Here is a 24,752-nt window from a genome sequence, read left to right on the forward strand (position 1 = left end):
ACTTTATATCCTACTTTGTGTCAAGCACTGCACATGATACACACTTTTGTTTGACTTGGATTTCCATTTAGAACTAAAAAGGTGGGGTGCTTGTGTGGCTCAGTCACTTTAGTGGCCAACTCTTGATTTCGGCTCAGGTCATGATCTCAGGGTTCATGGGTTTGAGCCTCACATGGGGCTCTGTGCTCTCAGTGCAGAGCTTGTTTTGGATCCTCTGTCTCCCTCTCCCTGCCCCTCCCCTGCTCATGCTTGTTCTCTCTCAAAAATAAATAAGCATTCACAAAAAACAATTTTTTTAAGATAAAACTAAAAAGGCAAACAATACATTTAAAAACTAGCATATCTTCTTTATTATTGCATGCATTTTAATAAACATGGTACACAGGGACATAAGTGACAGACTGGATCAAATAAGATCTACAGTTGGGGCACCTGGGTGGCTCAGTCGGTTAAGCATCTGATTCTTGATTTTGGCCCAGGTTATGATCTCATGGTTTGTGATTTTTAGCCCTGCATTGAACTCGGCACTGACAACACAGAGCCTGCTCTGGATTCTCTCTCTCTCCCTCTCTCTCTGCCCCTCCCCTGCTCTCTCTCTTTCAAAATAAATAAACTTAAAAAAATAAGACCTACAGTTTAAGCTCCATCTACAGGATGCAAAACTCAAGGTAAACATATTCAGCATCACACAGAGGAAAGAGCTAAAAACATATCTTTTGCTATTTTGACCCAATTAGGGGGAAAATGCATCTTTCCTAAAATACTATTTTCCATTAAAAAAAAAATAGCTAAATAGCCCTCCAGCTTGTTAGTGTTCCTACCACCTTATAAAATTTGGCATTGTATAATACATCAGCTATTGAAACAATGGGATGGATTACAACTGTTTTACTTTAGAAATGCTATAACAGAGTCTGTCAAAATAAAAGGGGTCAAGACTTGGCTCCATGACTTGCATGGATATGGTCAACAATGATAACAACTAACAATTACTGAATGTCCATGAAGTACTAGGCACTGTGCTAAATGTGCTACACATACTAACTTATTTAGTCTTGATGATGCCAACAATTCTACAAGGCAGATACAGTTATCATTCCAATTTTAAAGCTAAGGAAACTAATATTTTGAGGATTTAAACACTTGTGCAAACAGGGTAGATCAGACATTTGAACCTAAGCAGGAGAATTTCAAACTTTCTTAACCTGTCAGAGCATTTCTGAGTCTCAGTTTTCTTCTCTACAAAAAGGGTATAGGGGGCACCTGGTTGACTCAGTCGGTTAAACATCTGACTTTTTAATAATTTTTTTAATGTTTATTTTTGAGAAAGACACAGAGTGTGAGTCGGGGAGGGGCAGAGAGAGAGAGAGAGAGAGAGAGAGACAGAGACAGAGAGAGAGAGACAGAATCCGAAGGAGGCTCCAGGCTCTGAGCTGTCAGCACAGAGCCCAATGTGGGACTCAAACTCACGAACGGCGAGATCATGACCTGAGCTGGAGCTGGATGCTTAACCAACCGAGCTACCCAAGTGCCCCTAAACATTTGACTCTTGATTTCAACTCAGGTCATGATCTCACGGTCGTGAGATAAGGCCCCATGTCAGGTGCCATGTGGGTGTGGAACCTGCTTAAGATTCTCTCTCTTCCTCTCCCCTCTCTCTCTCTCCAAAAAAAGCATAATAACATTAGCAAGTTCAAAAAGTTACCTTTTACTGAGCTAAATATTTCATACTCCTTTTGTTTTGTTTCCTCTGCAAATGAGAATATTACTTATATTGATTTACCTGAACAGGCATTGCCCATAGATTGGGACATAGGAACAAGAACCACATGAGTTGATTGGTTTCAATGGCAACCAAGTTATTGATCTGTCCCAGGGTCATCTCACCCATGGATAAATTAGATGTAGACAGCCTAAGAATTTTATTGTATATCATGGCCTGCAAAAAAAAAAAAAGTGTATTTGAAGCTCTAAACTTAATCAACATTATGTTTATTTACTTCCATTATTACATTTTAAAAAAATTTTTGGAAAAAAAAATCCCTGTAATGACATCTTCTTCAGTCAACCACTATTTTCATTTTAGCATAGTTACTTTCAGTCTTTAGCTAAACACAAACCTAACTGGCCATATGATCAAAACATATATTTGACTTTAAACATATTGAAACAGAGATCATCAAATGAAAGATTTCAAAAGCTTTCTTAATATATTACTACAAAACTTTTTAAAATTCTGTGGGTCTACTAATTAGTTCTGTTTCTTTTATCAAGTAGCTCCTAGAAGTGTTGAAGTTGTAGTGTCAAAGTCAAACAGAAAGAGAAACAAAACTGAGACCCCTACCCTTCCTGTCATTGAATGGCATATGGCATTTTCAAGAAACAAAGATCATTCTAAGCTTGTACATACCAGCAGAGCTCCACGGAGGTTAATGCCAGTCTCTATGGTTACATAGTAGGAAGCCTGCAAAAATGTCCTTTGCAGAATAAGGGCCAAGAAAAGAAGAACTGCTAGTACATAAGCATTTTCAAGAAATTCCTTTGATGAAAGGGTTTCTGAAATCTTGTCCCAAAAGAAAAAGACATAAATTAGAACTGGTCTTTTCATATACCAGGTTTATAGATCACATTTATCAAACGATACATAATTCTTAAATATAAAAACTCAATGTCTTTATAATGCAGCAGTGGAATGAGCCAAGGTAATTTTGGTTTTTCTTCATCATGTCCACAGATACAAATTCAAACTAGTTCAATGCATAAAATCTCAAACTGATCATTAAGATTGCTGGAAATGCCTGATTGTAGTAAAAAGGTAAATTTTGATTTAAAAATGTACGTACATTTTCGGAAAAGATATATTTCGTCTTGAGAAGTAGTAATTGAAGATCAAAGTTAATTTAGACTGTAATTTATTTGACTTAGTCTAATATTCACATAATTTATATTAACAAGATAAATGATAAATGTAATTTGGCTATTGATTTCACCCATGTTGACACTTCCAATGACAAAACACAATTTATAAAATTGTTTCAGTAGGAATATGACTGAAGTCATCATAAGGATATACAAAACTGATTGCTTTTTGTTTGGAACAATACTATGTGGTAACTTGGTTAGAAGTGAGAGAAAGGTGGGGCGCCTGGGTGGCGCAGTCGGTTAAGCGTCCGACTTCAGCCAGGTCACCATCTTGCGGTCCGTGAGTTCGAGCCCCGCGTCGGGCTCTGGGTTGATGGCTCAGAGCCTGGAGCCTGTTTCCGATTCTGTGTCTCCCTCTCTCTCTGCCCCTCCCCCGTTCATGCTCTGTCTCTCTCTGTCCCAAAAATAAATAAACGTTGAAAAAAAAAAAAGTGAGAGAAAGGTAACACTCAAATAAGGACATTATGTCAGTTTGGGCAATACTTTTGTGGGTTAGATCCATTAAATTCTACTTCTGGTCCCTTCCTTTTCTTTCATGGGGATACAAACAAATGTGTAAGTTCTTCCTTCTCAGAAAAATATGTGATTAATATGTGTAAGGGAGAGGGATGATAGAAAAATTCTATGTGGAACTTATGGAATGCAATGAGGCTAGTAGAGACAAAACATCACAGAAGTGCATTCAATGGTGAAAATATCTGGTTCATTTCAAAATAACTGAACACTACTATATGCAAGCAAATGGGCTACACATTGTGAACACAGATATGAACAGTTCACAGTCATTCTGTTTAAAGAGCTTACCACCCAGAGAGATAAGCGTATCCATAAATAACACGCTTCCTTATAAATAGCATTTACAGCAAGTGCCAAGGTGAAATCAACAATGTGTTGGAGAGTATGAACGAGAGTCAAATTCCAACCAGAACAATCAGAAAAGCTTCACTGAAGAGATGGCATTTAATGTAGGCTTTGAAAAATGCATGAAATTTTAATAGGTGAAGAAAAAAAGACAGGAAATCAGATTGAGAGAATAGAAAAGGAAAATTGATTCATCTAGACTAGATTTTTCTATCTGTGAAACTAGGGAAATCAATTCTTATCTTAGAAAGAAACTAGGAAGTTCATGATGAGATTTTCTTAAGAACAGAAAATAAAAGACTATATTTACAACAGCAAATATATAGTATCTTATACCATATAGCCCCCCAAATATTAGCATAATATCTAATGAAAATATCATAATGAGACTTGCCCTTATCATTGTGAATCAAGGTGATGGTGTTTATCATATAAGAAAAGAAATATGTATATAGTACAAATCGCATTGCTAACATGATTGGTCACAGGCCTCTAAAAAAATGACTCAGCCATCCCTCATGTACTCATGCATGAAAATTCTTCTAAGGGTTGCTAAAAAGATCAAAGAAAATAATCAACGTGAAATTCCTGAGCATGGCTTCTGGCACACAGTAGATACTTATCAAATGCCTGTAGGCTCTGAATCTGAGAAATAATTTTGTTGAACAGATCCATTCAATGAATACATAAATACATGATTTTCTCTACAAGGAAAATTGTTTTCTTTGTTTTAAATGCATTCAATTCTCTGTAAATAAGACTGTAAGAACTGTTCATAGAACTGCATTAATAGGGGCGCCTGGGTGGCGCAGTCGGTTAAGCGTCCGACTTCAGCCAGGTCACGATCTCGCGGTCCGTGAGTTCGAGCCCCGCGTCGGGCTCTGAGCTGATGGCTCAGAGCCTGGAGCCTGTTTCCGATTCTGTGTCTCCCTCTCTCTCTGCCCCTCCCCCGTTCATGCTCTGTCTCTCTCTGTCCCAAAAATAAATAAACGTTCAAAAAAAAAAAAAAAAAGAACTGCATTAATAAAAAGTAACAATTACAATAAAATCTGCCAATAATATGTTCCCCTTCAAAAGCACCACAGACTTACTCCTGTTGTGTTATTTGTCCCATTCTGGGTTTCATTCACACGCTGAACTATTCCAGAAATACAGAGAGGTCCAGCAAAACCCAGTAAATCTGCAAGATAACGGAATGTGCTACTAAGCAGAATTGGTCGCCCAAATGCTCTGTACATTGCTAGCCATATAGATGGAGTCCGGTTTGGATGATCTGCTACTTTTTTCTGAAAGAAAAAAACAGATGAACCAAAGATAAAATGACTGGAGCGGCATTTAACCTCACCAACTATGGGCAATTCCTTCTGATATTTCTGATGATATGTTAAGTTTATAAGTAAATGTTAAGGAGTCCCTTTAGTATAGTATGCATAACCCATATCCTTGCACTCTATGCAAACAGTAGCCACTGAGTATGGAATAGAATGTGGAGTAAAAAGTCCATTTTCAAAGACTTTGCCTTATTTTTAGTTGTCAAAGGATAACCCAAAATTCTTAAGGCCAAATTAATTTTTTAATTCTCTTTGGTTTGGAAAATGTGTATCTGTCATGACTATTACCAAATACCATTGTATGGAAAAGAAGATAGTAAAATACTAAGATCAAGATTATTGAAAGATTAGTCAAGATTTCTGGAGTTATTAGATCACAAGAGATCTACTACAAGCCAAAGATATTTTACTCCAGATATTTTACTACAAGCTAAACAAAACAGATCATCCTAACTTCAAGTTGTTTCTCTTTCAGGTATTTCCTGTCTCCATGAATAGTAGTCAGTACTTTTGAAAGTTGTGTTAGACTTGTGTTTCCTAGTTATTCAACAAAGAAATGCAAAATTGAAGAATGGCATATATGCTTAAGCCAACTCATGGCTTCACACATATGTTGTTGTTTGTTGAAAGGATTTTATGACCTTAATAATCATAATTAAGTCTTAGAGAGGAGGTAGATAAAGTTTTTTTCACTGTGGCAAAGAAACCAAGTCAATGGAAGATAATTCAGTTGTGTCTCATATTCAATTCCCTGTTAGACGAACAATACAATTATTTTTAAAAGTTTATTAATACAAGACATTAACATACCAAGTTCAAGCTGATCTCTGTAATAAAGAGTACTAGGAACACTTAAAATATGTTTAGGCTATACTCTTAATCTTTACTTTAGCAGAGAAGTTTAAAAAATATTATGCAATACTTTTCCCAATGGTGAAACCAAAGAGATGACTCAAGTTCATTTGTAGTAACCATTTCCTGCAATATTAATTTCATAACACACATTTTTGACACAAAACAGAGGTCATTTTCATCATTTACCATAAATGCTTTGTTGTCTTGATTTAGAACAGACAAAACTCACACCGATTCACCATACCCTACTCCTTTCCAATGTTGTTGTGAATACCAATAATTTCAGTTATGATAATATTTATAGATGACTGCAATATAAAATACATCTACCACCATGTATGGTATACATGACTGTATAGAATGATTATAAGACAAACTGAAAATATCTAAAAACTCTATTTAAGGTGTTTAGAGTAATTATAAATGCTCGAAGAAAGTACCAGAAGAGACCAGTTTTGACAAACATATAGGAATGGTAGACAACTTTATTTAATTCAGTTTCACAAGTTTGGAAAAAAGACTCCAAAATACAGTCAATAATTAATTTAAGGACTTTGGTTTCTTAAATGTGGTTATTAATGATATGATCTATTTTACTGTTATATAACAAAATTATTGACAAGATACTTGGAAAAGCTTCATAACAACAATTCCATGAATTATTAACATTATATGGGAATAATGATCATATATACATGACCATTAAGCTTAATTCTAACTTTCCAGTTGGTTTCAGAAAAAAGACAGTGTTCCCTCTATCCCTCCTCAGGTATGAACTGGGTAACTACCACAATATAACTTTATTTCATTGGCCCTTCTGGTATATTCTCATTGGCCCAATTCACATGACTCAAAACTATTGGGAAAGACAAATGAAGAAAATCTGCTCTTCCTTAACCATAGATATTTAAGCTTAGTGACTTTATATTTAATAGATCTATTTTCTACAATTATGGGCATGAAAAACAGATACTAAATTACCTTTTGTTCTTCATATGCATCTTTCAGGCAAACATAATTTGTTACTGCCCTCATTGCTATTGGCAATTTTCCAATTGCCTTCAGATCAATAGGCTTTTTATGAGCAGATATGATAAGCGTGTTCATCCACCAGTATGTTGCTTTTGACAATAAATTCACAAACGGTTGAAGAAATCTCACACCCAGATCTTGGAGGTCTTCAGGAGGCTTTACTTTCTGAGGATTCATGAAGAATACATATCTCTGTGGCAAGAAAAATTCCACAGAATGATAATTAACCCAATTCTTTTCCCACATATTAAAATAAAATTTTAACCTTTTCTACATTTTCATTTCAACAGGCAAAAATGTTTATTTTACTAAACATTTTCATTCCTTTGGAAATATTCTTTGAAATACTTTCCTTTCACTGTGACTAGATTAGTTAGTTAAATACCAGAATTTCACATTTAATCCCACTTAGAGACAATTCTAAAATTATAGATTATCCCTTTAAAATATAGCTATTGCTAAGAATCAGTCTTTCATGATATACTGTGATAGGGTCAACTAAATAAAATTTTTTACATTATTTAGATTTTTTTAAATGTGTTGACACCATTATTGAGTCACTCTTTGATAATTCATCGTTTGGTTGATGTTCACTAACTATACTCCACTATTCCTTGCAGCTTGTATCTTGACATTCAGAGCAAACTCAAAGTGCTCTGGTAGAAATGAATATTAAAAAATCATTCACAACTATGTCACACAACATAACAGCATTATGTGATGCAAACTACAACAGGTTTGTAATAACAGACCAGGCATGACTCTTGGCTATGCGACTTTGGATATAGCTAGAGTTATCACTGTAGAAGTTTCTTCATCAGTGGAATGAGTAAACATATTATCTTCTTTTCATTTTGAAATTTCTAGGAATACAATAGTTTGCTTAATATAGGTGTGCTTGGGGCACATCATGGATGATGTAGTTTTCTGATGAAGACTGGGATACATCATGGATGATGTAATTTTCTGATGCAAACAGTTTCATCTATAATATGAACTGAGATTAATGTTTGGCACACAATCATTCAATCAATATTTACAAATGAATAAATAGATGCTAGGGTTCTGGAATACCAATGGTCTGAAACTTAGTGATTAGTTCAACTTTTATACACATAGATGATACACATTTGTTTGTCTTCTTAAATACAAATGATTTCTGGCTGACTGTAATCTCTAATATTCAAGTCTTGAATTCTGGTAATTAAACAAAAATGATTAGATACTTACTCTGACCCGAATTACATTGATCTCCACAGCCATCAGGAGTCCATTCAAGATGACCATCATGCCAGTGATGCAGAAACGCAAGTCTGATACTCCCCAACCAGACTGCCAGTACTTGACTAATTTTATGGTTTTTGTAATAAAGGCCATTACCCAATACAGAAATAGGGCTGGAAAAATAAAAAGGAAAAGGAAAAAGATGCATTTTTTCCCTGACTTTAAAAAACTTCATTGAAATTTCAATATAAATATCATGCTCTTTAAGAACAAATATAATTTTAAATATTCTATTTCCACATAATTTTATTTTTTAAGAAAACAACATATATGGAGTTTTGAACTAAAGGCATGGTGATGACTTTAAAATGCTAGTGCTTCTGGACGCCTGGGTGGCTCAGTCAGTCCAACTTCAGCTCAGGTCATGATCTCAAGGTTGGTGAGTTTGAGTCCCACATCGGGCTCTGTGCTGATGGTGTGGGGTCTGCTTGGGATTCTGTCTCCCTCTTTCTCTTCCCCTCCCCTTCTCCCTCTCTCTCTCTCTCAAAATAAGTAAATAAAACTTTTTTAAAAATGCTGGTGCTTCCACTCTGATTATATGTAATAGATGGACAGATGGAAAGAGATGTGTAAATAGGAATAACCTACGCTCCGGAACTTATGTGTAATTCTGTAGACTTTAAAATTGCTTTGATCTCTTGGTCTTGTTTTTTGTGTTTTTTTCTTATGAAGCCTCAATTATATTATATGAAGAATTCATAAGTTGTTATCTGTGTAACCTATCCAATAGGTAATCTAATGGTATTATGCTGGAATTATTATGGAATGCATATAGCTTTATAATGGGGTTTCTGCTTTCCAGATAGCATTCAAGTAGTAACTCATCTCACCCAAATGGTTTAAAATATCACATGCCTCCACAAAGAGAAGAGAAGAACAATGATCCTACAGAACAAACTCAGACCTTAAGTAGTGGGATGAGAAACGTAGGCATCTATACCATCTCATACCCACAGCCGGCCTTTTATAGCAAATATGAGATGGGCACAGAGACTTTCCTAGAAATAAAAGGTTCAGTATACTTCACACTTTAAATAAAGGTCAGTACAAATAAATATGGGATGAGAAAGAAGAAATCCAAAACACATATGAGACGATCCATTGTACAGCACTTATCAGAATTATTAAAGTTTAAAGGTGGTCACAACTTCCTTAGAAAAAGAATTGAACACTGGCATATAAGCTCATCATCTATCTTGTTTTAGCATAAAATGAAAAGTGCCAGAATAGATTTAGAAAGAAAAAAAAAGACTACATGCTAACTAAAGATATTCATCTTAAATATAAAGAAACAGATAGTAAGTAGATGGAAAAAGACATACAATGAAAACAGTAAACATAAGAAATCTGAGTGGCTATATTAATATCAGATAAAGTAGACTTAAAGACCAAGAGTATTATCATAAAAAATACTAACCTAAAGGGATACATGCACCACCCCAATGTTTATAGCAGCATTATCTACAATAACCAAATTATGGAAACAGCCCAAGTTTCCACTAGTGGATGAACGGATAAAGGAGATGTGGTATATATATTCAATGGAATGTTACTTAGCCACAAAAAAGAATGAAATTTTGTCATCTGCAACAACATAGATGGAGCTAGAGAGTACTAATCTATGTGATATAGCTCAGTCAGAGAAAGACAAATACCATATGATTTCACTCATATGTAGAATTTAAGAAACAAAACAAACAAGCAAAGGGAAAAAGAAAGAGAGAGAGAGGCAAACCAAGAAACAGACTCTTAACTACAGAGAGCAAACTGATAGTTACCAGAAGGGAAGCGGACAGGGGAAGGGGTTAAATAGGTGATGGGTATTAAGGAGGGCACTTGTGATGAGCACCGGGTGTTGTATGTAAGTGTTAAATTACTAAATTGTACACCTGAAATTAATATTACACTGTATATTAACTAACTGGAATTCAAATAAACACTTGAAAAAAGACAAAGAGTATTACCAGAAATTTTGAAAACTTTTAATAATGACAAAGCGTCAGTCGATTTTTCAGAGAGACACAACAATAAAAAAATACACATATGCCTAATAAAGATTTAGAAGATCTGGTAGCTATCAACCACTTTGAACTGTTTGATATTTATAAAGCTATATAATACTTAGTATTATAAAAATACACCGAAACACCTGCAGCATATACATTCTTGTTAAGTGCACGGTCCTGGCATAGGCTACATACTTAGAAAACAAGAAAAAATAAACTTAAAATGACAGAAATCATATAACATATGTTCTCTGATCACAATAAAAATAAATTAAAAATCAAGGACAATAAGCATATTGATTTTCTATTGCTGCTAAGCAAATTATGACAGGTTTAGTTAGCAGCTTATACCAACACACAATTATTTTCTCACAGTTTCCATGGGTCAAGAGCCTGGGCATGGGTCAAGTGGGTTCTCTGCTTCAGGGTCTCACCAGACTGCAATCCAGGCCTTGACTAGGGCTGCAGTCTTTCAACAGAAGCTCAACTGATTTGATGTCTTCATCTTTGCCATACTCTATTGGCTAGAAGCAGGTCACAGGTCCCACTCACACTCAAAGGTAGAGAATTATACAGGGTATGAACACCAAGGACAGAGATTATGAAGGTAAACTTCAAGTCTTTCCACACAATAAGATATCTATAAGTCTCCAGATATTTGGAAGTTAAACAACATAGTTGTAATTGACCACATGTTAAAGAAAAAATCGCTAGGGAAATTAGTATTATAGCTAAATTATAATAAAAATATTACATATTAAAAAGTTAAGGACTGCAGCTAAAACAACACTTAAAGGAAAATTTATGGCTTTTAATATTTATTTTAGAAAAAAAAAGACAGATCCAAAATCAATGATCTAAGCTTCCATCTTAAAAACTAGGGAAAGAAGAAGAATGAACAAAATAAAAGGATGAAAATGATAGAGATAAGAGTAGAAAGCAATGAAATAGAAAAAAAAATAATTGAGAAAATTAACAAACCCAACCAAGCCAAGAAGGTTGATTTTTTTTTAAGATCAAGAAAATTGCTAATTCAGCTAATTCCCCAGCTAGACTGATTAAGCAAAAAAGGAAATCATAAATTGCCAGTATTAGGAATGAAAGAAGAATTATCTCTACATATCCTGTATACTTAAAAAGGATAATCAGGGAATATCTTGAACAACTTCATGACAAATAAAAAAACTTAGATGAAAGGGAAAATTTCTTGAAACCTGTAACTTACTGAAACTGACATGAGAAGAAATACTCTGAAAAGTCTATGTCTAATAGAACAGTAAGTTTATAATTTAAAATCCTCATTTAGATGACTAGGCAGGCAAGAAGGACATATGCCCATAATAGAGAGTGTGTATAAAAGAGAGTATTCAGAGAGTCTGAATAAAAGAATCAAGATTAAAAAGAAAAAAGAAAAGGATTTCTAAACCCTGGAAAGACTGAATCTAGCAGAATGAAATTTACTGTGCATAAATGCAAAGCTTTATGTTTAAATTAAATATTGTATGTGTGTTAATAAATAAACACATAAATAAATAAATAAATAAATAAATAAATAAATAATAAATATAAATAAAATCCTCACTTAGTTAAAACTCCAGGCCCAGGGGCACTTGGGTGGTTCAGTTCATTGAGCGACCGACTGTGGTTCAGGTCATGACCTCATGACCTCATGGTTTGTGAGTTAGAGCCCTGAATCTCGAATCTCCTTGCTGTCAGCCTATCAGTGCAGAGCCCTCTTCAGATCCTCTGTCCCCCTCTCTCTGCCTCTGCCCCACTTGCACTCTCTCAAAAATAAACAAACATTAAAAAAAAAATCTCCAGGCCAAAATGATTTCACTGATGAATTATTTTGAACATTTAAGGAAGAAATAAAATTAATCATACACAATGTCTTTCAGAAAATAGAAAAATAGAAAAACTTTCCAATTCATTTTCAGAGGCCAGTATAACCCAGCATATGAAAACTTGACAGACATTACAAGAAAATAACAAACCAATATGCATCACAACATGGATCTAAAAAAACTTAGCAAACAAAATCTAGCAATATATAGCATGGATAATATATCATGACCATGTGTAACATAGCCCAGGAATTCATGGTTACTTTATCATTTGAAAATTCAAGCAATTAATTTAGTACATTAACAGAAATATAATTGTCCCAATGGATGCAGAATAAAATCTTTAATAGAATTCAACATCTACTCATGATTTAAAAATACAAAAACAAAAACAAGTCTGAGAAAGCTCTGAATAGAAGAAAACTTACTCACCTGATAAAGGTCATCTATGAAAAGCCTATAAATAACTTTATAATTAATTATGAAATGTTGATGCTGTTCCCCCTAAAATTGGACACTAGACAAAGATTTCACTCTCCCCATGTCTATTTTGCATTTTACTGGAGGTCCTAGCTAGTACAATACGATGAAAAAAGCATAAAGTTTGAAGAGAAATAAATATAACTGTATTATCAGATGATATGTTTGTATATATAGAAAATCCTAGGGGCGCCTGGGTGGCGCAGTCGGTTAAGCGTCCGACTTCAGCCAGGTCACGGTCTCACAGTCCGTGAGTTCGAGCCCCGCGTCGGGCTCTGGGCTGATGGCTCAGAGCCTGGAGCCTGTTTCCGATTCTGTGTCTCCCTCTCTCTCTGCCCCTCCCCCCGTTCATGCTCTGTCTCTCTCTGTCCCAAAAATAAATAAACGTTGAAAAAAAAAAAAAAAAAAGAAAATCCTAAGTAACCTATAAAGCAATATTTAGAAGAAATAAGAGATATTCCAAGGTTTCAAAACATAAGGTCAATATACAAAATCAACTGTATTTCATAAACATGACAAACAACTGGGAAATGAAATTTAAAATACAAGTCTATTTATAATAGCAATGGGAAAACAAAAAAAGCTAATAATAAATTTAGTAAGACATGGAAGACCTCTACCCTGAAAAATAGAAAACATTGCTAAGAGAAAAAAAAGAAGACTTAAATAAATGAAGAACTGGTTGTGAAATTCAATATTGTTAAAATGTCAATTCTCCTTCAAACTGTTGTAAACATTCAGTGCAAGCCCTATCATAATCCTACTGAAATTTTTTGGGGAGAGAGTAGAAATTGACAACCTGATTCTAACCATATATGACAATACAATAGAACTGGAATATCCAAGGCAGTCTTGGGAGAAAAGCAAAGACAACAAGTTGTATGGTATACTATATGATTTCAAGACCTCCAAAGCAATAGTAATCAAAACAGAATAGTAATCTTATAAAACTCACAAATACATCAAAGGAACAAACTATAGAGCCAAGAAACAGATCATACTTAAATAGTAATTTGACTCAATATTTTACAAAGGTCCCAAAGCAGTATAATGAGAAACGGAAAGTCTACCTCACAAATTATGCTGGAATACATGGATATCTGCTCGGGAAAAACAAAAAAAAGCCTTGGCACCAACCTTACACCACAATTAATTTTAAATGGATCATACTCCTAAAAATAAAAACTAAAACTATAAAGCTTCTTTTAAAAAAATACACACACAAGAGAATGAGGGAAACATATTTAGAGCAGAGGCAAAAATTTCTTAGGACCCAGAAAGCAATAATTAGATGTGAAAAAATGATAAATTATGCTACATCAAAATTAAAATCTGCTCATCAAAAGACCCAGTTAAGTAAATGAATGTGCATGCCACAGACTGGGAGCAAAATATTCTCAAAACATAGATCCAATGACATCCTAGTATCTAGTATCTAGTATCTAGTATGTACAAAGTACTCCTGCAACTCAATAAAAAATGGGCAAAATATATCAAAGAGACACTTTACAAAAATCACAAATGACTAATAAACTTATCAAAAAGTGCTCAACATCATTAGCCATCAGGGAAATGCAAACTAAAACCACAATGAATTATCGGTACATACCCATCAGCAAGGCTAAATTGGAAAAATTAAATCATCAAATGTTGGTGAGCATGTGGAAAAACTGGAACTCCTACACATTATTAGTGAGTATATAAATTAAACCACTTTGGGAAAAGGACTTGTGGGTTCTTAACAAAACATAAACATTTACCTACATACCCTATGACCCAGCAATTCCACTCTTAGGTATTTACTCAAGAGAAATAAAAACATATATCCAGGGGTGCCTGGGTGGCTCAGTTGGTTAACTTCTGACTCTTGATTTCAGCTCAGGCCATGATCTCATGGTTTGTGGGATGGAGCCCACATTGGACTCTGTGCTGACAGCAAAGAGCCTGCTTGGGATTCTCTCTCTCTTCCTCTCTTTCTGCCCCTGCCCCATTCATTCTCTCTCTCTCTCCCTGTCTCAAAATAAATAAATCGCACGTGAATGTTTATACCAGCTTTTCTTCCATGATAGCCAAAACCTGGAAACAGTCCAGATACTTACTGTTAAGAGAACGGAAAACTGTGGTATATTTATACAATGGAATAATACCCAACAATTATAAGAAAAAAATATTGATCTGTAGTACGTTATGAATGAACCTTAAAAAATCATGCTGAGGGGCCCCTAGGTGGCTCAGTTGGTTAAGTGTCTGACTTCAGCTCAGGTCATGATCTCATGGTTCATGAGTCTGAGTCCTGCGTCAGGCTCTGTGACAGCTTGGAGCCTGGAACCTGCTTCAGATTCTGTTGTCTCCCTCTCTCTCTGCCCCTCCCCCACTTGTGCTCTGTGTGTGTCTCTCTCTTTCAAAAATAAGGAAACATAAAAAAAAAAAAAAAGAAAAGAAAAAAATGCTGAGAGAAAGAAGTGGTTACACAAAAGAATTTATACTGTATGATTCAATTTATGTGAAGTTCTAGAACAGGCAAATCTAATCTTTGGTGGAAAAAAATCAGATTAGATTTTGCCTCTGTGGAGATGAAAATGAGAATTGACTGGTAAAGGGACACAGGAAAACTTTCATGGATGATGGCACTGTTCTGTATCATGATATGGTTATACAGGTGTGTGTATTTAGCAAATTAAAATTTCTATACTTAAGTATGCAAATTTTATCTCCCAAAAAGAACTGTAGAAAAATTTTAACTCTAGTTAATGATATGCATGCTGAAATAATTAGGAGGTGAAGCCTATTAATGTCTGTAATGTACTTTAAAATGTATCCAAAAATAAGATGGCTGGATATAGGGATGGAAAGATGTAGACATGTGATAAAATTGAAGAATCTAAGTACATGAGTATTCTCTTGTTTTTTGTTTTTTTTTTTTTTCAACTTTCTGTATATTTGGTGATGTTCATAATATAATGTTGGGACAAAATCAGTAGTTTTGTGATCTGAAAATAAGTGTAATTTTTCTGGGCCCAAATATTTCTCTCCTAAAATAATGAGAAACTTAGACTTTTATCTCTGTAAGTCCATCCAACAATATGATCAAATTGTGCCCTCTGTCTTGTATCTGCTCTGATCTCCAAGCCAGACTCTGATCACATCTCCTTCAAAATATTATTAAGATGTATATTTCCCTTCTAATTATATCTTACAACTCTTATATCTTATTCATCATCAGTTTTTCAAAAACTTAAATGTCTAGCATATTGGATATCCAATGGTATGTATATATATTTTTGCTATTGCTGTTAAAAATTTCACTCTTTTTCTTGGCATCCTCATAAAAAGATTTCTGTGATAGCATCTGCTTATCATGTTGTACTAGACGGCCTTCTATTAAGATAATTCAGACTTTGACAAGCCTTTTAAATTAATATTTAACCCAGTCTACTTATTTGTGTTAGACTGCCTTTGCCCAATCATCTGATGTGGTGCAACACAATTAAATAATCAGTATTTCCCACTAATACATTTAAAATTTTAATGTCCTCTGGACAGGCAAATAAAATATTTGTGCGGTTTAATTATTATTTTCACAAATTTCTATATTCATCATTGAGCAATCAGGTGAACTCTCTGAAACTTATAAAATTGTAAGCATTCATTCACACACAGATAGGTCTGCCTGCTATTTTAGGATATTCACAGGTCCTTGAAGCCGAACCATGATCCATGTTTTACACCTTCATCTTAGCTCTCTTTATGCAAATGTACCCTGAGCTCCTGGGTGGCTCAGTCGGTTAAGTGTCCAACTTCCTCTCAGATCATGATCTCACTGCTCGTGGGTTCTAGCCCCACATCGGGCTCAGTGCTGACAAGCTAGGAGCCTGGAGCCTACTTCAGATTCTGTCTCCGTGTCTCTGCCCCTCCCTTACTCACTCATTCTCTCTCTCTCAAATATAAAAAATAAAACATAAAAAATAAATTAAAAAAAAAGAAAATGTACACCGAGGAATGCAAGGATTGGTCAAAGTATTAAATACCACTAATTGGATAAGTGATACTATTTCAATGTGAGGCAAAAATAAAATTAGAACACCTTAGAGAGGCTCTTATTTCCATAGGACAAGGAAGCAAGAGAGGCTAAAAAAGAAAAGGTTAGGCATGAAGCAGATCTGAGGGGCCATGCTTTGGGGACAGTACAGTTTCAGCATGCTGTGAAGCATACTCTGCTGCACGAAGTCCCCTGATACCTTGGCAGCAATGCTATGAAGAGTGTGACATTGCCCCCGCCTCAGTGAAGGCTGAGACCTTCTGAAAATGCCTCAGGACTCCAAGCCAGGGGCAGAAACACACAACCAGACACACCAACTTGCTACTGGGGCAGGATGGTGCACAGGTTCAGATTCTTAGAGTAGAGCCTCTACTAGCCAGAAGGCTAGCACACCCGTCCACTTTGCTCCTGCCTCACACTAACACATCACAAGGGGCATCTGTGAACGGATGTCCTGGGGGTCGAGAGTTTTCACAGCCTAGAGCACTCAGTGTATCTTCATCTCCCCATTCACCAGGAGACTAGAGAAGAATAAACTACAGTGTTTTTCCCATGCTTCCCAGTCCCAACCCCCCACAGACAGAGTGTACTAGGAGGAAAAAAATAGTTCTGGGGTTGAGGGGGACACTTGATCATACTTACCTAAAAGCAATTTAGGAAAATTTGATGTTTCAATATTATGATAATATACTATTGATGTTGTAGTGGCGACAAATCCCATCACAGCTGGCATGAAGAGGTGGAGATGCCGTGACTCCCGCCGTCTACGGAGAGCGGTAAAGTATCAGTGTCTAGAGCTGATGGTTCCAGATTCTCATTTTGTTTCCATTTGTTCTCTAAAACTTTCTCTTAATAACAAGATATTTAATATACAGAATGCAGTAGCAGTGGCTACGAGAACATGCAAAGGTAGACTCCATTGGGAGACATAATTCTGCTCAAAGGGTTTATCGCAACACAGAGGAGCAGGTACCACAGCTCAACAAGACCTTAAATACTCACAACAAAAGTAAGTATGTAACTACTCCTATTCTGAAGGGCAGAACTGCTGAAATAATTTAACACCTAAAGCAAGTAAAAACTACCGGATGAATGTGAACTCTAATGTATGTGAGAAGTACACTTATTCTTTTGATGGCTTTCCTAAACTATATGGCTGTTAGTGATTTCTCCATTTCTATTAATTCGTTCAACACAAATGTGTGTGCTGTGTCCAGGCATGATTAGTTGTTGAGATGCAATAGTGAATGTGACAAGATATAGTGTCCATAGTCATAAAGCCCAGAGTCTGTTGGTGATACCAAGAGTAAGTAGGAAATTATCGCCCAGGTGAAGGGACTATAAGTGCATGCAGGGTTAGTGTCTAAGGAAAAGAAAGCTGTGTGAAGGAACCTACTTCTGAACTGAGGCCCTAAGAATGAGGAACTGCTGTTCAGAGAAGGAAGAGAAGAAGACTGTTCCAGGCAGAGGATCCAGACATGTCTAACACAAGCAACTCAATATGATTGAAAAAAGACCAGATTTCATTCTGAGGGTAGTAGAGAGCTTCACGCGGATTAGAAATATGACAGAACCGGATTTACGTTGTGGACAGCCCTCAACTCCATTTACATTAATAATGTAAGCTGGTAAAACATTTAACTGTTCTCAAATTACTTAAATACATTCAGACATAAACGGTATAGGGAGTGATTAGTTTGAGAGTGGGGGAAAAAGGAGCATTTGGGAAAGTCGCTTCAGAAGAAGTACAGTTGACAGTGGAAATGGAAATATGAAAAGGAATCCACTAGTCAGGAACGTGGAAGAAGGGCATTTTAAAAAGAGAGAACAGAATGTGTAAATACATAGAAGGAGGAAACTGTGTAACATGTTCAAAATTCCAAGTAGTTTAATATTCGCAGAGAGTTTGAAACAAGATATGTGGTGAAAGGCTCTGTATGCCATGGTAAGGAGCCGGAATCTAATCTTTTGGAAAATCTAAATAATTTAACAGGTAAGTGGCATGGTCAGATTTTGGGGGGTTTTAGACAAATCAATCTTGTAATAATGTGGATGATGCAGTAGGTAGGTAGTGTGTGCATCTGAGGAGAGGGGAGAGACATACAAGGAAGAAAAGCAGTTAGCAAAATGTGGGTATAGACCAGGCAAGAGATGACAGAAGCCTGAATTAAATTTCAGCAGCAAAAACATGAAAGAAATACAACATCTGGAAAATATTCATTGTTAAAATGGACAGGACTTTAATAGTGTTAGGGTATGAGGGTGATGGTGATGGAGACGTAGAGAATAATTACCAAGGAGCCTGGATGGGGGGTGGGTAACCAAATAAGACTTCAAGAGGATGAGCAGATTGGAGAAAGGAAGCCAATAAGTTCTAGCAAGGCCACGCGAGCTGTGAAGGTGTCTAATAAACATGCAAAGGGAGTTGTCTAATAAGCCAAGTGTATGCAGAGATTTGGAACATGACCACTGATATTCCTGGAATCATTAATATAGACACGGTAATGAAAATTTTAAAGTACCATGATAGCGTAAAAGCTGGTTTAAAAACTACCTACCATCCCCAGAAATACTTCAAAACAGTCAAAAAGTAGGAAATAAATATTTAATCACTACAGAAATTAAGAAATGCTTCCAGCATTTACTACTGAATCAAAGAAAGAATTAAAAAATCACTTACATAATATTTAGGAAATTTAAAAATGAGCATACTACATATCAAGGCCTGTAAATAATGTTGTCAAAACCATATTCAGAAGAAAGTTTATAACCTTAAACATATTCAATAAGAAAACATTGTAATAAATAAATTATGTAGTCAATTCAAGAGGAAAAAGAATGACAAAACATCATTAAGGAAGGCAATGGTAAAGGATGAATAAAGACAGCAACAGCCACAGTAAGGTTTTATATTTATATTGTGGCATTTCTTTATTAGGGATTTGATGTGTGTTTTAAGCATGCTAGTATCTGTATTAGGATTGCTATTATATTGTTAGTTGTTTACTTACAAACTTGTACAAGTTTTGAGTAGTGTCCCAACCCTATTCTTTCCTTAAGCTCTGTTATTTTTGGAGTATGACTCACAGACTTCAAGGTTCTGGTAGATGCACATATATCACATTATAGCAGAAAATCTTTACTCAGAAAGTAAGGAAGAAAATCAAAATGCATTGATTTTGTCCTCATCATGGAGGAGAAAAAATTATTTCAAAAAAAAAAAATGAAAAAAATAAAAGCTTAAATGAAAACAATAATAGTGAATATTTTAATACACACTTTTAGAATTTGAAGAATTAAATAATACAAAAATAATCACCACACAGGACTTGAGTAATCTAATCAGTAAACTCAATAAAATTTTATCTCCAACAAGGAAAATAGAAAATTATTTTCTAATTCTCATTAAAAACATATGAAATAATCAAATATTTAACTATAATGAAAATGTTAATAAGTCCCAAAATGTATTTAACAAATTACATGCTTTAATAATCTATCAACCATATTAGACTAAAAAGCAAACCAAAATGATTCCTAGACCAAGGAGAGTAAATAAACCAGAACTACAAGCTATTTAGATAGAAACATAAAAAATGACATTTCTTATAAAAATCCATGCAAAACAGATAAGGATGTTTGTTTCAAAAGAAAAAATGAATAACTTCAATATTTGTATTACTAAAAAAGAAAACCAAAAATAAAATTTGGAAAGTCTTTGCATTGTTTCACTAATTATAATGAGCATTTGTTATATTTTAAGAAAAGAACTGTTCACAAATATTTTCTTAAATAAGAAGGAATGAAGGATCAGCGTTGTCAAACGTAGTAAGTATGATAAGGAAGAAAAGGTGTACATCAAGGTGTCATTAATGTTCACTAGGATTCTTGTGGAAGCAGTTTCCAGAATAGGACAAGGCAGACAAGAAAAGAAACTAAATTTTGGAGGTCAGGAATCATTGGAAAATGACTTTTTGAGAAGCTTGGATGAAAATGGTAAGGGAAAGCAGTCTGCAGCTAAAGAATGGGAGGAGGTAACACAAAATCAAGAGTGTATTTCTGCTTGGTTTCAGGATGGGCCTCTAATATCACCACGTCAATAAAACAAGTTTCTTCCATTAGCATACATCTTCATCATTGTTAGCTCAGCCTCTGTTCTAAGTCTCTGACTGAATCTACCCACCAATCATGAGGCTGGAAAGAAGGAGGCATCCTTGCCTACATGGTGTCAAGTTTTTAGGAAATATTGGACTAATCTATCTTTCACTTTATACACACACATAGAAAGTTAGCTTGTATGTTAAGGGAATAAAAAATGAAGACTAGAATTGGCTATGTTAATTGGCTTGTATGAGTTAGTTTGTATGTTAAGGGAATAAAAAATGAAGACTAGAATTGGCTATGTTAATACAATATAATACAAATACACTGAAGGGTTTTAAACAGTAATCAATAATAGTCAACTAAGCTTCTTTTTAAAAAATATTTATTTATTTGTTTATTTATTTATTGAGGGGGGCAGAAAGAGAAGGAAAAAGAGAGAGAGAATCTGATGCAGGGCTTGATCCCACGAACCATGAGATCAGGACCTGAGCTGAAATCAAGAGACGTGTAACCAACTGAGCAACCCAGGCACCCTGCCAATTAAGCTTCTAAATGCTTGGAGGCATGCGATATCTTCAGAGTCCCTGATTTTTCTTTTTATCAGAAACTAAGATGTGCATATCTATGAAAAGAACTGTCATAAAACATTACAAAATAGTTGGCTCTGTGACGAAAGTTTAGAAGTTTCATCCCTCATTAATTGCAACAGAAAAACATAAACAGATGTCAGGGAAGGTCCTGATTAGATAAAAGGAAAATGATTTCAGGGCTTTCTTTAAAAAAAAAACAAAAAACACTTTCATATCAATTCTTTAATTAAAGGTGTACCATTTAGGGGCGCCTGGGTGGCTCAGTCAGTTAAGCACAGACTGCTGATTTCTGCTCTGGCCATGATCTCACTGTCATGAATTAGAGCCCAAAGCCTTGCCTCACGCTCTGCTCTGGGTGTGGAGCCTGCTTAAGATTCTCTGTCTCCCTCTGCCCCTTCCCCATACACTAACTTGCTCGCCTGTGCTCTCTTTCTCTCTCTCTAAAAAAAAAAAGGTGTACCATTTAGCATAATTTCAAAATTCTATTTGATACTGCCTATCAAAATTATTTCCTATTTTTTGTTAGTATGTGATAAAAATATCCTCCCCACATTATGTTTAAATTTATAAGTAGAATTCACTATATTCTAACTGCCAAATGCAAACTGTTTTTTTTCATTCTTATAAATGACAAAATTCCAGGGCACCTAGGTGGCTCAGTTGGTTAATTTGCACACTTTGGCTCAGGTCATGATCTTGTGGTTCATGGGTTCCAGCTCCACGTCAGGCTCTGTACTGACAGCTCAGAGCCTGGAGCTTGCTCTGGATTGTGTCTCCCTCTCTCTCTGCCCCTCCCCCTCCTAGGCTCTGTCTCTCTCTCTCTCTCTCTCAAAAATAAATAAACATTTAAAAAAATAAAAAAATAAATGGCAAAATTCCTTCAAAAACATGAGCTTTATGAGAAATCCTGATTTTAAGACAGTTTTGTGTTTTGCCTCAATTTGTGGCTATATTCTCACTGGTTCTCAGACATCTTTAATGCCTGCCTCATCTACTTTTGCTTCTTTATAAAATAAACTGAAACACTTGAGAACTGGTTATATATTTATATGTAAATATATAACTCTTAGAGCTATATGTCAATATAGACAATCTTTCTATGTATATCTATGTTGGTAATATAAACATCAAACTGTTTAAAAGGAGAGAACTTTCTGCAAGGGCTACATAAGTGAAGGAACAAAGAAATAGAAAACACATGAATAAGCGCAAGCCACAGTGATCTGAATTTTTGTTATCAGAGAAATTATGTATCAACATAAAAACACAGACAAAACACATAATTATCAAAGGCAGCAGTGCCCCCTTATCTGTGGGGAATATGTTCCAAGATCTCAGTGGATGCCTGAACTCACAGATAGTACAGAATCCTATATATACTATGTTTTTTCTTATACATACATACCTATGATAAAGTTTAATACATAGATTAGGCACAATAAGAGATTAACAACTAATAATAATAAAATAGAATAATTATAATAATATACTGCAATAAAAGTTATGTGAATGTGATTTCTCTCCCTCTCTGTCAAAATAATTTATTGTACTGTATTCACCTTTCTTCTTGCGATGATCTGAGATGATAAAATGCCTACATGATGAGGTGAAAGACATAGACACTGTGATGTAATGTTAGGCTACTACTGACCTTATTGACCTTGTGCCAGTACATCAGAAGGAGGATCATCTGCTTCCAGACTTCGGTTGATCATGGGTAAATGAAATCATAAATAAACAGGACTACTATGAAATGAGTGACAGCTGTTGTTCTTAATAAGTCATAACTAAAAAAGTTAAGCCTGACCTGGTGTTCTCTTAACTCCCATCCATATCAACATACTCACTAGTATAGTGTAATGATAGTAACTATGTTGAATCACTTACGAATCAGAAACAATGCCTTCTGCTATTTCACAAACATGCACAAAGAGAAGAGCAAATGTAAGAATCCATCTCAGGTTATGTCCAGGAAAATGAAGCCATGTGTTGTGATGAATTTGTACTTTCGAACTTTGACTTCCCCACCCTGGAAAAAAAGAGAAGAAATAGAAAGATGAAAGTATTAATTATAATCATGGAAATAATTCACATTGTGATATTATTTGGGGGATGGGTGGTTCCTCAAACAGGAACGAGATGTGCTTTCTAGGGTAGCAATGAAAATCCTGGTCTATTTTCATTATGTTAAAAAAACTAACAATTTCAATTGTTATGAGACTGCCTCGGTTAACACATTGACATTTGCTGCACTGCTCAAGAATAACACCAACTCTGGGGCGCCTGGGTGGCGCAGTCGGTTAAGCGTCCGACTTCAGCCAGGTCACGATCTCGCAGTCCGTGAGTTCGAGCCCCGCGTCGGGCTCTGGGCTGATGGCTCAGAGCCTGGAGCCTGTTTCCGATTCTGTGTCTCCCTCTCTCTCTGCCCCTCCCCGTTCATGCTCTGTCTCTCTCTGTCCCAAAAATAAATAAACGTTGAAAAAAAAAAATTAAAAAAAAAAAAAAAAAAAAGAATAACACCAACTCTGGGTGGTAACATGGTTAACTCATGCTAATCAGAGCTCTTACTGACAGGTCCCTGATTCATTCAAAAGGAAACTGAGTTAATGATGATGTTAATAAAAGCAATTTGGTGTCTAAACTCTTTCAAAACATGGGATCTGCAGGGGGACTAATGAAAAAAGCCATATTTGGTAATGAAATGTAGAACTCATTACTTGAGTCAACTCAATCATATGCATATCATGTGAGAAAAATTATAACCTATGAGTGGGCCAGCACTATTCATCAGAGGTAGTAATTTTTCTCAAAGAAATTTTTTGTCTGTGGAGAAGCCTCACATACTTCAAGAATGAATCGGGGTTTGCACTCAAAATATTGCAGGAAGCAATTTCTGCAAAAACAAATGGGACCCCTGAAGCATTCTTTGAAAAGCAAATTTATTCATGTCTTAGTTGTTCCCAAATGAACTTCATTATTGAAATATTAGTTACATTTAAAATATTGAACTGGAATTTATGCTGTAAACTCTTGCAGGCAAGCTTTCCTTATACCTGATACTTCTTTAGGATTTATTTATGATCTCTCACTAGCTCAAGGAGCCAATATTATAGATGAACAGTCTGTATTTTTCCCCACCTCTTTGACAATGTTCACTCTGATTCTACTTAAGTCAAATACTCTTTCGCCAGCCTGTGTTTGAGGCTCGAGATGCAAACAGACAAGACTGTCACAGTAATTGCCCTGAAGAAGTTGGATGAATGTCAAAAATGAATAATTAACTGTTGTATTGCAATAAAAAATATATAGGCTACTTTTGGCCAAAGGGCATTGTCCTACCAGCAACACCATGTAAACAACAATTCGTGTTTTTATATATGGCCATCATAGTCCAAATATTTAGT

At 35.3% G+C, this 24,752-nt stretch overlaps 1 protein-coding gene across 8 annotated transcripts in view; it reads right to left on the reverse strand.

The window, feature by feature from the left end:
- Window positions 1–24,752, reverse strand: part of ABCC9 (ATP binding cassette subfamily C member 9) — a 131,325-nt gene that overhangs the window by 99,386 nt on the left and 7,187 nt on the right. For all 8 annotated transcript variants that reach the window (XM_045466916.1, XM_045466913.1, XM_045466918.1 and 5 more), the window contains 7 exons: window positions 23,236–23,377; window positions 17,297–17,418; window positions 8,232–8,398; window positions 6,951–7,193; window positions 4,875–5,069; window positions 2,411–2,563; window positions 1,784–1,939 (listed from right to left, as the gene is read on the reverse strand). In XM_045466916.1, coding sequence (XP_045322872.1) covers window positions 1,784–1,939; window positions 2,411–2,563; window positions 4,875–5,069; window positions 6,951–7,193; window positions 8,232–8,398; window positions 17,297–17,418; window positions 23,236–23,377 — 1,178 coding nt within the window. The remainder of the gene's footprint in view (window positions 1–1,783; window positions 1,940–2,410; window positions 2,564–4,874; window positions 5,070–6,950; window positions 7,194–8,231; window positions 8,399–17,296; window positions 17,419–23,235; window positions 23,378–24,752) is intronic.

This window comes from Leopardus geoffroyi, chromosome B4 (assembly GCF_018350155.1).
Source record: "Leopardus geoffroyi isolate Oge1 chromosome B4, O.geoffroyi_Oge1_pat1.0, whole genome shotgun sequence".
Lineage (NCBI taxonomy): Eukaryota > Metazoa > Chordata > Mammalia > Carnivora > Felidae > Leopardus > Leopardus geoffroyi.